Source organism: Molossus molossus, unplaced genomic scaffold, assembly GCF_014108415.1.
Source record: "Molossus molossus isolate mMolMol1 unplaced genomic scaffold, mMolMol1.p scaffold_m16_p_1, whole genome shotgun sequence".
Lineage (NCBI taxonomy): Eukaryota > Metazoa > Chordata > Mammalia > Chiroptera > Molossidae > Molossus > Molossus molossus.
This window is the reverse complement of record NW_023425344.1, coordinates 65,570,681-65,587,145: the sequence shown is the minus strand read 5'-3', so window position 1 is coordinate 65,587,145 and position 16,465 is coordinate 65,570,681. Positions and strand designations below refer to the sequence as shown.

General features: G+C 39.7%; 1 protein-coding gene across 6 annotated transcripts in view; it reads right to left on the bottom strand.

Moving 5' to 3' along the window:
- Positions 1-296: 296 nt before the first annotated feature.
- The window catches only part of PTPN13 (protein tyrosine phosphatase non-receptor type 13), a 195,390-nt gene continuing 179,221 nt past the window's right edge, over positions 297-16,465 (bottom strand). For 3 of the 6 annotated variants that reach the window (XM_036259635.1, XM_036259641.1, XM_036259668.1), the window contains 8 exons: positions 15,406-15,464; positions 13,104-13,204; positions 11,249-11,397; positions 9,087-9,177; positions 7,205-7,542; positions 5,384-5,599; positions 3,975-4,037; positions 297-979 (listed from right to left, as the gene is read on the bottom strand). In XM_036259635.1, the coding sequence (XP_036115528.1) occupies positions 884-979; positions 3,975-4,037; positions 5,384-5,599; positions 7,205-7,542; positions 9,087-9,177; positions 11,249-11,397; positions 13,104-13,204; positions 15,406-15,464 (1,113 nt within the window). In that variant the 3' untranslated portion in view covers positions 297-883. The remainder of the gene's footprint in view (positions 980-3,974; positions 4,038-5,383; positions 5,600-7,204; positions 7,543-9,086; positions 9,178-11,248; positions 11,398-13,103; positions 13,205-15,405; positions 15,465-16,465) is intronic. The other 3 variants (XM_036259648.1, XM_036259661.1, XM_036259654.1) reach the window with 1 other exon arrangement.

Here is a 16,465-nt window from a genome sequence, read left to right as displayed (position 1 = left end):
TGGAAATTTGGGATCCAGAAGTCCTCGCCTTCCCAGAAGCCTGGATGTTGTTAAAAAAACATACTTCCTGGCCGGTGTGGCTCAGTAGTTGAGCGTCGACCCAGGCACCAAGAGGTCGCTGGTTCGATTCCCGGTCAGGGCACATGCCCAGACTGTGGGCCCGATCCCCAGGGGGGCATGCAGGTGGCGGCCAGTCTATGTTCTCTCTCATTAATGTTTCTATCTCTCTCTACCTCTCCCTCCAAAATCAATATAAAAAAAAAAATCCTGAAGATGTTTAATTTGTCTGCATACACTTTTGGCTTGTTCATGTTTTAAGGTGTATTTTTATTTACAAAGTGAGATGATACATAACAAAGAGGTGATGCAGTTACAAACATGTCTGATCACTCCATTTTCATGAAAAAGTATATAAATATAGTAAATTCTATATAGTAAACATTAGAAATTGATACAGTAAACATTTGCTACTTTTTTTTCTATGCCAAGTCTACTGCCATTTAAAGCTTAAATACTGATTTTAAGTATCCCCTATAAAATAACTACATTATTAAAATACTGGAAAAGAATTTTTCTATAAACAAGATTGGTACACTAAAAAAAGACTCAGTGTGTCTCTGTAACAATGTCCACTATAATCAAATGCTGCACTAGTCAGTTAGTGTTAACATTTAAAAAAATAATTATCATAGGTTAAAGTGGCTGTAAAAATACAGCCTCTCGGCATTATTTACTGTTATAAAGATGCCCCTCTCAGGTAGAGAAGGATACGCCTAGTGGTGTGGGGTGGACTTGCTGCCTGGTCTTCGCTTTCGAGGCTAACAGGAGCGCCCCTGGGAAGCAGGGCGAGCCCGGAAGGCGTGCAGAGGCCGCTCTCTTCAGGTCATTTCGGAGGCTGCGGCTGCTCTTTGTGCTCTTCTTCAGCTTGAAGACGTGTCAGGACATAAAGGATGACTTGGTAGCAGAAAACATATTGATCCTATGGCGAGAAAAAGAGATGGGTCGGGGGGGGGGGGCTTTAGATGTATAATGTGAATGTTTTATAAATATAGCTTCACTATACTTGATGTTTGAGTAATTTTGAAAATACAGAAAATACTTAATGGGAGAAGCAGGATGTAGAATTGTGCAGTGTCATCAAAGTGATTACAAACAGAAAGCAGACTGATGAAATGAGAAGGGAGAAAGCCCTGGGTTGAGGTAGGAGGAATGGATAGAAATGTCCGGGGTACTAACTGAAGCTGTCCTTGGTTGGTGGGCCACTTCTATTGTTTGGTGATTTAAAAAATTTTTTTTTTCTTTATTCATTTTTTAGAGAGAGAAGAAGAGAGAGGGAGAGAGGGATAGAAACATCGATGAGAGAGAACACTGACTGGCTGCCTCCTGCATGCCCCCCACTGGGGATCGGGCCCACAGCCTGGGCATGTGCCCTGACTGGGAATCGAACAGGCACCTCTTGGTACATGGGCCAGTGCTCAACCACTGAGCCACACTGGCTGGGCTGTGATTTGGTTTTATAATGAAAAAGTAAACTTCCTACAAAATTTATTCTAGATTTATTGAACTCATCTTGATGTTTTTTTATCCTCATCCAAGGACATTTTGGCATTTATCTTCAGATAGAGCAGGAGGGAAAGCGAGGAGAAGAGAGAGAGAGGGGAAGAGAGAGAAAGAGAAACATCGATGTGAGAGAGACACATCGAGTGGCTGTCACCCACGTGACTGCAGCTGGGGCGGGGACAAACTGCAACCAAGGTACGTGCCCTTAGCGGGAACCGAACCCGGGTCTCTCTGGTCCGCAGGCCGACACTCTAACCGCTGAACCAAACTGGCCAGGGCTCATCTTGATGTTTTGAAATATCAAGAAATTAATACCGAAGAAGCTACACAAAATACTTTTCTTTAAATATTTAGAACAGGAAAATATGAAAATCAGTGTTTTATGAAAATTAACTGTTTTTGGTGAAATTATTCTCTATTAACTTGATGATGCAGGGGTCTGAGTATTTTTATTTGACAAGGATTTACTGAGTCTGGAAATTGAAAAATTCACAATATGCGAAATGGAAACTAATAAAATAATAACTATAGATGAATTGCACTGAAAATGGTGTGTGTGAGAGCATGAGCAACTGAGACTAAAGAATGTAAGAATGTTGCCGAAAAACATTAACTGAAGTGTAGGAATACAAGTAACACTTTTATTTACTTTTTTGCTCATTTTTTAAATTTTCCCACATTTTCTACAGTTCATCCTTAACCTTCTCTCATACCCCAAACAATCCATTAGCAAACCCACTTCTCTTGTTTTTAAAGATTTTTACTGATTTTTAGAGGGAGAGGAAGGGGGAGAGAGAAAGAAACATCAATTGTCCGCCTCCTGCACGCCCCCTACCGGAGATCGAGCCTGCAACCCAGGCTGTGCCCTGGCTGGGAATCTGACCGGCAACCTTTTGGTGCACAGATGATGCCCAACCAACTGAGCCACACCAGCCAGGGCAGCAAACCCACTTCTGTTCTCTCTATATCCACACCCGACTCCAGTCTAGGCCACCACTGCTTGCCACTACCTGACCTCCCAGCTTCTAACCTTGTGTCCTCTTCCCCCAGTCGGTCTTGTTTTAACAGGGAAGCCAGAGTGGGCCTTTAAAATGCGAATCAGATCACATTGCCCAACACGGATACCGACAGGCCTGCCACGGCTCCGTTTCACTCAAAGCAAAGCCCGAGCCCTGGCTCCGGGGCCTCCCTTCTCACTGCCCCTCCTCCCTCCACCTCAGCCACACGCCACCCCAAGCGCACAAGACCCACTTCCCCCCCGGACTTCCACGCAGGGGTTCTGTCTGCCCGAAAGGCTTTTACTCGCAGTATCGACAAGACCCCCCACGTGTTTGCTCAGGTGTTATTCTCAGCGGTGCCCCCTCTTCAGGCAGCGCCTGGACCTCCAGGACTTTCCCTCTACTTGTTTCCCTCTGCAGCTCGGGCACTTCAAATGTCCTGCATCATTTACTTCCTTAATGAGTCTGTTACCTGCCGCCCTCACACCACCCATCCAGGAGGTCTCTGTCATTCTAGCAGGACCTTTGTTTTATTCACTGATGCGCTCCAAGCACCCAGAGGAGCGCCTGGTACAGTCGGCGCCGATCGATACCACTGCCGCGCCAGTGAACGTCCCGGGGCTAAAGAACTGCCTACGCAGATCAACATGTTTCCTTCACCTATAAAAAATGTGACTAAAGCAGCTTAATGTTTAGGTTTAATTTGAATTAAAAAGGCATGTAAAGGGAAAGTGGGCACATTCTAATTTTAAAGATAGTAAACTTCTGTATACTTCAAGAGGTAGAGAAATGTGAACAATCAAAAAGGGCAATGGAGCTGCTCAGAGCAGACAGACACGGTGTGGGATGCAGACCTTGTAGAGGGCACAAGGCTGTAGGTTAGAGGGAGAGAAACTGGTTTGATCTCAGAGGAGTGAATTGAAAATGGTCAAAACGGAGGAAAAACAGACCCACCCCTTCACTATCCAACAGCGCCTTGTCCAGCCTGCTTCCTGCCTTCTGGTCGATGCTGCAGAATCCATTCCCTCTCGGGGAATTTCTGTAGCAACAATGTGGCCTTCAAACTTTCTGGGTGAATGCAGGGAAGGAAGGACACTAACTGCATGCTATTTTGTACTATACCACATTTTTGCCTGCAACATGCCACCCCATGCTATAATCTATTCAATGCAGATATTACATTTCTTCATTTTAAAATTAAAAGGCAACATTTTAAAAGATAGAGCCTACAAATATTTTCTTTTTTTTTTCCTGTATGAGTCCTCATGCTTTAAAAAAAAAAAAAATCCCTCATTATCATAATTCTTTGGATTTATGCACTAATGTGGGAAGCCTCAAAAGAGTAATGGTTTAATCAGAACTTTTAAAATATCAGCATCTTCATGAAAACCCTCACTGGAAGACAGCAAGACTCACCTCCGTCTGCACCATCCCATGTCTTTGCAGTCTCATGCAGCGCACCAAATCGGAGATGTCAAACTGCCCAAAACAAAACGAGGCAGTCTCTGTATGTTAGGTAAAAACCATAACCCAGTATGAACCCCAAAGCTTCACAGAGCACTGGCCTAGAGAGATCTCTGTACCCCATTCTTCTTCCCTTTCTAGCAGTCTAAACTATTCTGGACAAAACAGAGTGGTGAATTGACTTTGCCATCATTTGATCATTTTATTTATGATCTTTCAAGAATTAGGGAAGGTTATTCTATTTGAAAATTCCCAACATAAATTCTTGTCTCTGACATTTGACTAACTTCTAATGTTAAGAAAACAAGGGAAACTAATTTTCCTACCTTTGCTTTTCAGAAAAACATTCCTGATCTTTTTATTTTCATGGATATTTAACAGTTTGAAACAAGGGGGAAGTAGACCACTTCATTTTGTCCCCTTAAACTATTACGGTAGACACAGCAGAGTGTGAGGTGCAAGGCAGACCATTTTTAACTGAAATTCGTTAAAAGGCAATTATTCCAATTAAATATTATATATAGTTGATATTCTAACATTTTAAATAATCTTTGTACTGATTTGGGTTAAGTAATATTACATTCATTAGCTTCATTTTTATTTTTTTTTGTTAATCCTCACCCGAGGACATTTTTCTATTTTTTGTTCAGTTGAGTGGGAGAAAGAGAGAGGAAGAGAGAAACATCGATGTGAAAGGGACACATTGAGTGGCTGCCACCTGCACGACCAACCAGGGTCGGGGACAAACTGCAACCAAGGTACGTGCCCTTAGCGGGAACCGAACCCGGGTCTCTCTGGACCGCAGGCCGATGCTCCAACCGCTGAGCCAAACCAGCCAGGGCTTAGCTTTATTTTTTAAGTAATCTTTAAATTGGGAATAATCATTTAGAGAGACACTATTTAGCATTAATTTGTTTAACAAAAGATTCATTTCCCACCTATCAATAACAATAACCAAAAAAAAAAAAAAAAGAGTATAAGTCTGTTCATTTCAAAATATGCTTTCCTCTGTGCTTCAATATTTCCATCCCTTGCATCCTAAGATATAAGATAAAACTGACTTTATCTTATACAAGCCTAAAGACGATAAAGAGTAAACTTCAATACTGCATAAGGGGTTTTTGGTCACATGGTTAAAATAAAACAAACAAACAGTAAACAAATATAAATTTGAAATAGTAATTCTTTTTCATTACAGTATATGCAGTTTTGAACGTTTGCAAAAATACAATTCTATAATAGTAAGAAAATTAAGGCATTCATACAAACTGATAAAACAATCCCAAGATTGTAACTCATTAAACAGTTACATTCCACTGTTGTTTCTGGCGAAGGCGCGCTCAGCCCACGCTCCTGCTCACCTCCAGGTCCTGGCGGATCAATCCCAGAAGCACATCGATGCATATCAGGGTCCCTGAACGCCCGATGCCAGCGCTGCAGTGCGTGATGATGGGGCCTGACCTGTGAATGTGTCTCATGTAGGAGATGAACGTGAGCAAGTCGTCTGGCTGAGAGGGCGTGTCGTGGTCTGGCCAGGCAGTGAAATTCAGGTGGGAAATGTGTCGCACCTCTCCTGTCTGAAATCACACAACAAACTCCCTTGATGAGGGGCTTCTAGATCTACCTTTAAAATATTGGTTAAAACTTTTTGAAAATCCTAAAAGAAAAATATGTTTTCATAATGACCCCTTTTAAATGAACCAACTTCAAATTCACCCCAGATAAAAGCCAGTCATTGCAATGAATTAAAACCCTATGTAATTGGGCCCCGCTACCTCAGACCTAACCTCCTCCTCCTGGCCACTTTGCTCCAGCCACAGGGACATCTCTGTGGCTTTTTAAAAACACGAGGCACAATTTAGTCTTGGGGCCTTTGCACTCACTTGTCCTGACTGAAATGCCCCCCACCCGCACCCCCAGATATCCATGTGGCTCATTCAGCGCCTCCACGATTTTCCCCACAGCACCAGCACTTTCTCATCGGAGAGCAAGCTCTGTGACGTCAGCATGTCCCTTTGCTGTGCTAACTGCTAGGTTCCATAACGGCCTGAGCTCCAGAAACGTGCTATTAATTAAATTGGTTGAGGAACACTGAACAATTGTGTTAGCATTAGCAATGCAAGCTGGTGTATATGAAAAAGGAGGTATAAACTTCTTTGTAAAATAAAGAATAAAAGATCATGAAGGAAATTCTCCGGCTTTAATTACATGCCACCAGCAGAACTGAGTCAGTATGCTTGTAAGCTTTGTTTCTGTGAAAATAAAATTACTCTCGCTCTCTCTTTTTTTAAAAGAAAATATTTAGTTTTTAAACTGAATTTTAGAGAGAGAGGAAGGGAGGGGGGGAGAGAGAAAGAGAAACATTGATGTGAGAGTGAAACATCGATGGGCTACCCCCTGCACGCCCCCCACTGGGGATCAAGCCTGCAAGCCAGGCGTGCAGTCTGACCGGGAGTTGAACCAGCAACCTTTCGGTGCACAGGATGGTGCACAGGATGATGCCCAATCAACTGAACCACACTGGCCAGGGCAAACTACTCTTTCTTTAAGAGTGAGAAGACTCCAGTAGGAAACACATTATTCACACCTAGCTAGAATTACTGGGGGAGGAGTGAAATAAAGTGTGGAGGTGAGGAAACAGTAGCTTTACTTAAGGTACACCCAACTGTCTAATTCAGGCTACACTGATTCTGTTGTCAGGTAGCCACAGTAGGAATTACTTGAATGGCAAATGTTTATGCTACAATTGTCCATGTAGTATACCAAAGATGTTGTCTTTATGGAGGAATATCTTCTACTTAAAGATTAAAAAAAAAAAAATAGTTCTCAAGTCTACTTAGAGGTTTGATTTTTAAAAAACAGGTTGCCAGCACACAGCCTCTGAGCCATTCCGTGCTATCACTACACAAATGGTGGACGATCACGTTGAAAGCTGTCTTCTCATTTTCCTTTTAATACAGTACGTACTGGAGGAAACTGGCAGAATTTAAGAAGAATGTCACATTTAAACTTATATCAGATAAAAAAAAAATAATAGGTGGCATTAGCTCCATTGAAATGGGAACCTAGAAATCACCGGCTTTTTTTTGAGAAACACATTGATTACAATCATGGAAAGAGTCCAGGCCTGCATTCCAACCACGAGAGGAGCCTCAGTAAATGGAAAGATTTAACTCCCTTACCTGAATATCTTCTAGGCTCATTGCCCTTACTACAAAGCCCTTCAGCTGCTGCATCTTCACGAGCGCCAGCCGAAGCCTGTTGCTGACCATTGTCGTTTTGCCGAGGATGTTAGGCCAATAGCGCTGGCATTTGACTTTTTCTCCTTCTACCTCTTGGGTCATCATGGCTATCACTGTGGATTTTTGTTCCCAAATCATCTGCCAGAAATCCCCAACAGTGGTAGGGAGAGGTCCTTGGCAGGCAATATAAACAAATTCGTCTTTCCCCACTGGGATCTTAATGAAGCTGGCGTTGATATATCCACCTTCATCTCCAAGGGGCACTCTCGTGGCGTCATCTGTGAATTTCCCACCACAAAACAGCCATTGTCTCATGCATTTTTAAACAAGAGCTTTATAAACAGGGTGAGTCAAAGATTATGAGAAATTCCTCATAACCATAGATGAAATCACCAACACTTTAATAAGGGCATACTTTCAAATTATAGTATAAGTCGTTTTATATTTACTCATTTCATTCATGTTACAAGTATACCAAAGAGGGCAACTCAGTTTCTGACTGATAGTATTCATACAGATCTGATAAAAGATATTAAAATTAATAAATTAATAAATGCACTGAGAAGTTCTTAATAACTAGGGGAAAAATACAACTTTGTGACTTTTTTTCCATCCTATTTTTAATGATGACATGATAGTGCAGAAAAATTATTTCATAAAACAAAAATTAGTATCACCGCGAAACTATTAAAGTACTTATTACAAATATAATTGGCATAATTAACTCTTGCTCATCTAATTAAGTTATACTCTTTTTAATAAGCAGCCAGAATAATAAACACAATAAAAAGGGAGCTCACTTTATTCTCTAGGCATACAGACTCTTGTCTTTATCTAATTGTAATTTCATATAGTCAAAATATAAAATTTCAAAACAGGCAGCCTCAGTGAAAAGTATATATATATATATAAAGCTGTCTTATCCAAGAGAATTAATTTGTATGTACTTATACACTAGAAGTTATTTCTATTCCAAGTATTTATAAAATTAACTGGTAATTTCTGTGATTATCAAATTATGACTTTTAGTAACAGGTTTCAAAATCTTCCATCGATTGCCGTTCTATTACTTGACTTGTATCTCTTAGTCACAGAAACAAACCCACTCAGTGGTTTTGTATTCATTCAGAGTGGCTTATCCCACTCTGACTATGAGATAATAGTCTGACCATTTTCTTTTTTGCCTGAAATAATTCCCATTTATTTCATGCCAAACCATAACCTATTCCATTGTAAAATGCCAAGATGCACTTCTTACAATAAGTTTTCCAAAATGTATTTTGTGTTTTCCATCTTGATTGAAAAAAATGCAACTGTATTATTATTTATAGCATGATTTATCACTCTTGGTCCTGTTATTTATCTCTGGATTTATGGCTTCCTGGCAAAGAAAGGGTTAATGTGCCATATGGTATTATCCACTGTGCTAAGAGATATACAAATGTGGCTGATAATTTCTTTAAGAAGTTGCTAGACATAAATATTTTCGCTATACACATATACTCATATATAATTATAAAAAATCAAATGTTTGGTAATATGGGTAAAAATATTTTTTCCTTCTGGTACCTTCAAAGTATAATGCTACCTGGTGGTACCACTGTAGCCGCACGTATGCACAAAGCTGTTATGGACCACAGACGTTTCTCTAAACTTGTGATGAGTGAAATAAATAGATGTTGGTTGTGACATATAAACTATGAAATTGCTCAACCAGAAGGCAATTCATATTGTTAATAAGACTTAAAATACTGATTTGGCATCACTGATAAGGTGCACTTATGTGACAGATAGTAAAATTTGAAGCCAAATTGGAACTTACAGGGAAGTATATTTTTATATCGGTTTTTCCTTCTGTTTTCCTTAGTTTGTCCAATTAAACACTGATCCAAAGGTTTTAACTCTTGAAGATTCTGTAAGCAAAAATGGAAAAAAAGTTGAATTTGTTGAGATAAGCAGTAATTCAGTAATAACTGCAAATGCTTTAAACGTTCAGGATACATACAAAACTGGCTATTGATTGGGAAAGGCTTTGAGTGTTAAGAAATAGATGTCTTGCCGAGATACATAAGCCTAAATTCCCAGTACTAATTTGGTACACCAGTTGTTAAAATATTCTATTGCAAATATCTTTTACACGTTGTAGTCAACTAACTTTGTGAGGTAGCATTTTGTACCAAGATTTTAAATTCAAGTTTAAAGATGTCTATAATTATAATGTAAAACAAAGTACAATTTATAAAGCCAACTTTGTGAGGTCATAGAATATTCCATGTGGCTGAGTTGTAGTTGGAAAGTATTATGTTCTAAAGTCAACAGTTTTCACTTTTTAAAAAAAATCGTTACTCGAGGACATTTTTCCATTTTTTTTGTTCAGATAGAGTGGGAGGGAGAGAGAGAAAGAGAGAAACATCAACGTGAAAGGGACACATTGAGTGGCTGCCACCTGCATGACCCAACCAGGGCTGGGGACAAACTGCAACTGAGGTACGTGACCTTAGCGGGAACCGAACCTGGGTCTCTCGGGACTGCTGGCCGATACTCTAACTGCTGAGCCAAACTGGCCAGGGCTTACTTTTTTTTATCCTCACCTGAGGACATTTTTGTATACAACTTCAGATAGAGTGGAAGGGAGAGAGGGAGGAAGACAGAGAGACCCATCGATGTGAGAGAAACACATCGATTGGTTGCCACCCACACAACCCCAACCAGGGCCGGGGACGAACCACAACCAAGGTACATGCCCTTAGCGGGAACCGAACCTGGGACTCACTGGTCTGTGGGCCGATGCTCTAATCGCTGAGTCAAACCAGCCAGGACAACACTTTCTCACTTTTCATTCCTTTCATCTGTCACCATCCGTGCATCCATCCACCCATCTACCAACCATCTACACACTCAATGAATATATACAGAAAATGTCTACTATATATGCAAGGCAGTGTAATAAGTGTTGGAAATACAGTTTTGAGGAAAAATGATTCTGGCTCTCCACGAGCTTATACTCTATTGAGAGAAAGGCAATAAAGAAGTAAACAAGCAAATTTATAAAGGGTTGTGATGAAAAGTCTCTAACATTTATTTATTTATTTTAAAATTGATCTTAGAGAGCAGAGAAAAGGAGCGAGAGAGAGAAATGATTGGCTGCCTCCTGCATGCGCCCCAACAAGGGATCAAACCTGCAACCTGAGCAATGTGCTCTGACCAGGAATCAAACTCACCACCTTTTGTTGTACGGGAGGACGCTCCAACGAACTGAGCCATACTGGCCAGGGCAAGGTTTCTAACATTTAAACTCAAGACTTAAAAAAGAAGTCATTTCTGCAAAATGGAGGGGAACAGTGTATTCTTGGAGCTGTGTTAAGTTAGAAACTGTTGTTAATGATGAACCACATCTACAGTGTATTAGTTACGAAGTTTAGTGGATGATTGGAATTGATAATTGACTTTAAAAAAACAAAAACAATTACAAAAGTAAAATTTTATAGTTGACTTAACAAAAACAAAAACTGGTAGGGCTCAGTGGTTGAGTGTCGACCCATGCACCAAGAGGTCACCAGTTCGATTCCAGGTTAGGACACATGCCCAGGTTGTGGGCCCAGCCCCTAGTGGGGGGCATGCAGGAGGCGGCCAATTGATGTTCTCTTGCACTGATGTTTCTCTCTCTCTCTCCCTCTCATTTCCGCTCTCTCTAAAATCAATAATAAAAAAAAAAATTAATAAAAACAAAAACAAACACTTTATCCCTACATATGAGGCAGGGAGAATAATCTGCAGGGAGATGTATCAAGCTCCAAAATGGCCACAGAGATACTATGTTTTAGGATCCTAATTAAAACAATAATGTACTGCTAGATATGGTGAGACGGTGGTATTTTTACAGTTGCAAGTTAAGTAGTAAAGTAACAGACATTTTCAAGATTTCTTCTAACCCTCAATATAATTTTGTTTGAGAAAGAAAAACCATTTGCAGAGGCTACTTACCTCCAGCTCCTTAGCAGGAATCCCTTGATCTAGTAAACCCCGCAACATTCGGATGACTGATTTCAAGTTGGCGCCAGTGTATTTGCCAGAGGGAAGCACTCTGATGACGGGAAGTGCAGCGAGCGCCTCGTTGGTCAGAAAAGGGTAATCTAACAAGAAGTCAGCAGTCGATTAAAATAAATTCCCCCCAGAACTGATTGAGCCCACAAGGGAACTAAATTTGGCCTAGTCTCACCTCATCTATTTTTACAAGAGCGAGAGTCCTTAGAATTAATGAGGCACTAGAATTAATAGGCAGGCAGATAAGCACAATCCACACAGGAAAATCCTGGCCACAGCAAGGCCCTTGTACTCAACTTTCAAGGAAATACTGTTCAGAAATTCTTTTTTTTGATTCTTTGAAATACTGATTTGAGAGAGAGAGGAAGGGAGAGAGAGATACAAACATCGATGTAAGAGAGAAATATCAATTGGCTGCCTCCTGCACGCCCCCACCAGAGATCGAGCCCACAACCCGGGCATGTGCCCTGACTGCGAATCGAACCGGGACCTCTCAGTCCATGGGACGACGCTCAATCCACTCAGCCACACTGGCCGGGCCTATTTAGAAATTCTTAAGGCTCTTGACTCAAATGGCACTGCTTTCTTTATGAAAATGCATCTAGGCCTAGATACGTTCCATTTAAATGAGTTTCAAGCACATGGGGACAGGGAAAGGGGGAGCTTCAGAAATCCTTCACAACAGGGCAATGCACCAGAAACACTGATCTTCCCCTATCTCCTCACTCAGTGGCACTCAGGCCAGCATCTCTGGTATTTGATGGTTTTCTCCATGCACATGGAGCCCTTGGGGTCTTCAGGAGTTTATCAAACAAGTGGCATCAGTGTCTTAGAATAGACACATGTCTAATTTAGTACCTGCTCTATGGAAATTGCTTGTAACGGAAAGAAATTATTATCCTGAAAAAAAGTTGGAGAGATGTCCTGCTACAGTCTGTACAAGGGTAGCTTTTATTATGTCAATCAGTTGATTAAATAATTTTGATATGCAGCTACTACATAGGCAATAGTAATTTTAGGCATCGTGGGGGACACAAGACTGTACAAGATATATCTCAAGAAGCTTACCATCTGGCTGGGGTGAAGGCTAGCTATGAGCACATAATTCACTCATATGAAATAACGGTGAACTTCTACAGAGCTGGTGTGAATGCAACAGGAGCTTAAGGCTAAAGCGCACAGGCTGCCGGGATGAGCACTGTCATCAACAGGTCAACCTGAGTCCAAAACGTATTCAATACACTGCTTTTAACTAAGACTTCAGCTTACAAACCCATGTTCTTTCATTGCACTGGTATATTTCCTTATATGAAAAAGAGGAATGAAACTCCGGCCGAGGACTTCGTTTCTCCGCTGGCTCAGTTACAGAACGAGAGAAGCGCCAATACGAAGGACAGACCGAACGACGCTAGCTCCTAAAAACGAGGTTGAGATTCAAGGGTAATAAATCCTTATCTCTGAACTAGTCTACCTATTTCACTATAAATAAAATGTGCTCCTTGACTTCTCATCACAGAATGGCAAAACTGTGACTTTGTGTTTCCATTTAAGTCGTTACACATTTATTTGTTTTACTCCAAGCCACTGAGAATTTTAGCCTACAACTCTGCAAACTTCTGGTTATATAAATGAATTTGTTGATTTTTGCCTGTGTGATTTAACTTTATATATAGACTCAAACAACGTACACATATGGTGAAGTAATATATCCATATATTCTGAAAATAATCCTTTTCAAACATTTATTTTTTCTATCCATTGTTTTTGATGAAAAAATTGCTAATAAAATTCTTGCCTTTACTGGAATCTTCGTGGTTTGTTGTTTCTATTGGCAGTTCATCACTTCCCCATGTTATTTCATCATCATCAGTCCTTTCTTGTGACTTCTGAATGAATCTATGAAAATAAAACACATTTGCAATATTTTCTTCCATTTTGTCCCAAAATCTATATAATACTATGTCCTAGAACCACTTATTTCCTCTACAATTATTATGGTAGTTAAAAATAGATTATCTGATTAAAAAACCCAAGTCGACAATTCTTAAAATTCACCCTCAAACAAATCCCAAGCCTGGACCTCAGACTGCAGGCACCCACTCAGGAGGGAGGAGGCGGTGGTCTGTTCCACCGGGATGGCTGGGCACAGCTGGGCCGTACAGCGCTCGTCCTAACAGCCTCCTACTATCGGACTGCACGACGCACCCTCCTTTGCTTACAGAAGTCCCTGCCAATGAACACTGTTCTGCTACACTCGGGAGCCAGGACACTCCTGTACCTGGGCACCAGCTCAATGTGATAAAACTCAGGACAGTTCTCATTACTCTAGGGGTGCATAGTGGATGCCACCTCCCTGGTAAGGCAGAGGGCTAGAAAGACAAACTAGGTAGAAGAATGATGGTTAGTACTAAAATGAGGTGAAAAAGAATGATGTAAAAGCCGGAACAAATCAAGGTACATTTGTCCGTGCTCCCAAAAGGTCAATAATTGGGCATGTATTCAGTTTTAGGGTGGATGTTTTCCTCTGCTTCAACTAAATGTGGGTCATAATTAACATTTAATTTGCAAGTTCTGCATTCATGAGGTTGTTTTTGTCTTGTAGTAAGTATACTCTGTCTTCAAGGATGTGTTTTGGAGATCTTTCCATCACACATTCTATTCTATTCTTTCTCATTCTTTTGAATAGCTCTCTAGTATTTTATTGTGGAGTATACCATAATTTATTTTGCATCTGCTAAGGTTTTTTTTTTTTTTTTTTACTACTATAAGTGATGTTGCAATGAAGATTCTTATAGAAATATCTCTGCACACAAATTGGTAGTGGGACCAATTCTTAGAAACAGAATTGTTAGATACCACAGTTCTTTGAATTTATGACACTCATCATTTAATATATTATTTTGTATGCATTAAGAAAGAAATAACATTTATTGTAAATATTCATGATTTCAGAGATGTTAAAAAAAAAGTGTATCCAAGAATTAGTAGCATGCAAATAAAACTTATATGTTAATAGTGTTTCCAGTTGGTACCTAAAGTGCATTAATTTACCCTTATTCCTTCCTCTCCTTGCCCGGTTCAACTGGGCACAGCTGGTATTTTTACAATTATTGGCAGCTGCCTCAGATATTTGCTACTCTTTTAATTGTAAAGCTGTATGCATTTTGACATTAATATGTACCCCCTTTTCTAACTTTACAAAGTAAAGTATTCATTATCAGTTTGTGTTTCTAGGAAAATGCAAATCCCTCTGGCTGTTTGGTTATCATCTAATATGAAGCAAAATTTATGTACAACCACTTTGTTGGCCAACAATATATAAAACTTTTCTTGACCCATCATTTAGATTTACAAAAAAATCATATTTTATATTAAAAATTCTTTTCAAAAAGAAAAAAATAGTGGAGTTTCAAAATGTTCCTTCTTTGGTTTTATTTTGTTATTAAAGAAAATAATTTATAAAGTATAGAAAAATAGAGAAACACAGAAAGATAAGTTACCTATAATCTCACCAGGAGAAAATAATCAATGTCATCATTGTTGACACATTCCTTTTAGACCTATTTTCCATTTTTTTCATACGCTCAGCAGAATACTATTTTTGGAGCAATGTTATAACAAACACATTGTTAAATGTCACTAGAACCGCCTTGCAACAATATTTTATTTATTTATTTATGTAATTTATTTAGTCTCATCCAAGAATATGTTTTTATTTTTTGAGAGAGAGAGGGAGAGAGAGAGAAAGGGAGAGAAATATTGATGTGAGAGACACATCTATTGGTTGCCTCTCATACATGCCCCAACTGGAGATCAAACCCACAACCTAGGTATGTGCCTTGACTTGGAATCGAACCACAACCTTTTGGTGTGTGGGACAACACTCCAACCAACTGAGCCACCCGGCCAGGGCTTGTAACAATATTTTTAAAACATTCTTCCCTAGTACCATAATTTATGCAACAATTCTCATTTTATTGGAATAGAACAAATTAATTTTAAAATCAGTATCTAAAAGGAAATCTTCAGAGCACTAAAAAACAAACAAAAAACCAAAAATTGGAATTGTTATAAATACTTAAAAATTATTTTCTTACCTTTCACTTTTTTCTTTTTCTTCACAATACTCTTCATCACAGCCATTCATTTTGGTAGACTAAAACACATAGAAATAAAAATTAAATCAGCCCATTGTAAAAAAAAAAAAAAAATTAAACAATCTCATAATGTTCAAATTTTTCCTGTTGATTATTTCCTATATGGTCTGTTATTGTCCGCCTTCATATGACAAAGTCACTTATCACATTCAATTAATTAATAGATGCCAAACTGTGGCTGAGGCAATTTCAGTGGCCTGAGAGATTTTGCTGGTTCCAGTCACCTTCACTTGGAAATGGCTTTCCATTTCTTATACAAGGGATATCAATGGTATACAGGTAAGGATGAATCTAAAGTAATGATTACTAAGATAAGCATATTTGGCATATGTTTTTACATTATTTCAATTTTAAAATCTGAAAAATGGGCTAACCAGAAAAATCATGGTAATTTCCAACGTATAAGATTGTCTTGCCCACCCCTCCTTTTTAAAAATATGTTTTTATTGATTTTTTTTTTAGAGAGAGAGAGATAGAAACATCGATGTGAGAGAAACGTTGATCGGCTGCCTTCTGCACGCCCCTACTGGGGATGGAGTCCATAACCCGGGCATGTGCCCTGACCGGGAATGAAACCGGGACCCCTCAGTCCATGGGATGACATTCCACCGAGCCACACCGCTGGGTTGTCTTGCCCTTTTACTATTAAAGTGAAGAGTCTCTCCCTAGGGAACATGGATCAATCAGTTCGTACTATAATTAAGTATGGTGTCTCTGAGACCCAAATACTGCAGGAGCTGTTTGATACAGTTAGAAGATGCTGAGTTGCATTCTTACATAGATAATAAATCTTACATTTCAATCTTTATCACACAAATTATCTTCAGAAATGGGAAATTTCTTTCATTTCAAGACCCTGAGTCATCCGCCTGTCTACTTCTACCAGCCATCTGGTGTGCTCTCCCCTTCACTTACTAGGCTCCAAACCCACGGGCTTTCTCTTATCCTTCAAAGTCGCTCATCTCTCTTCACCACAAAGCTTTTCCTATGGAAGGTACTT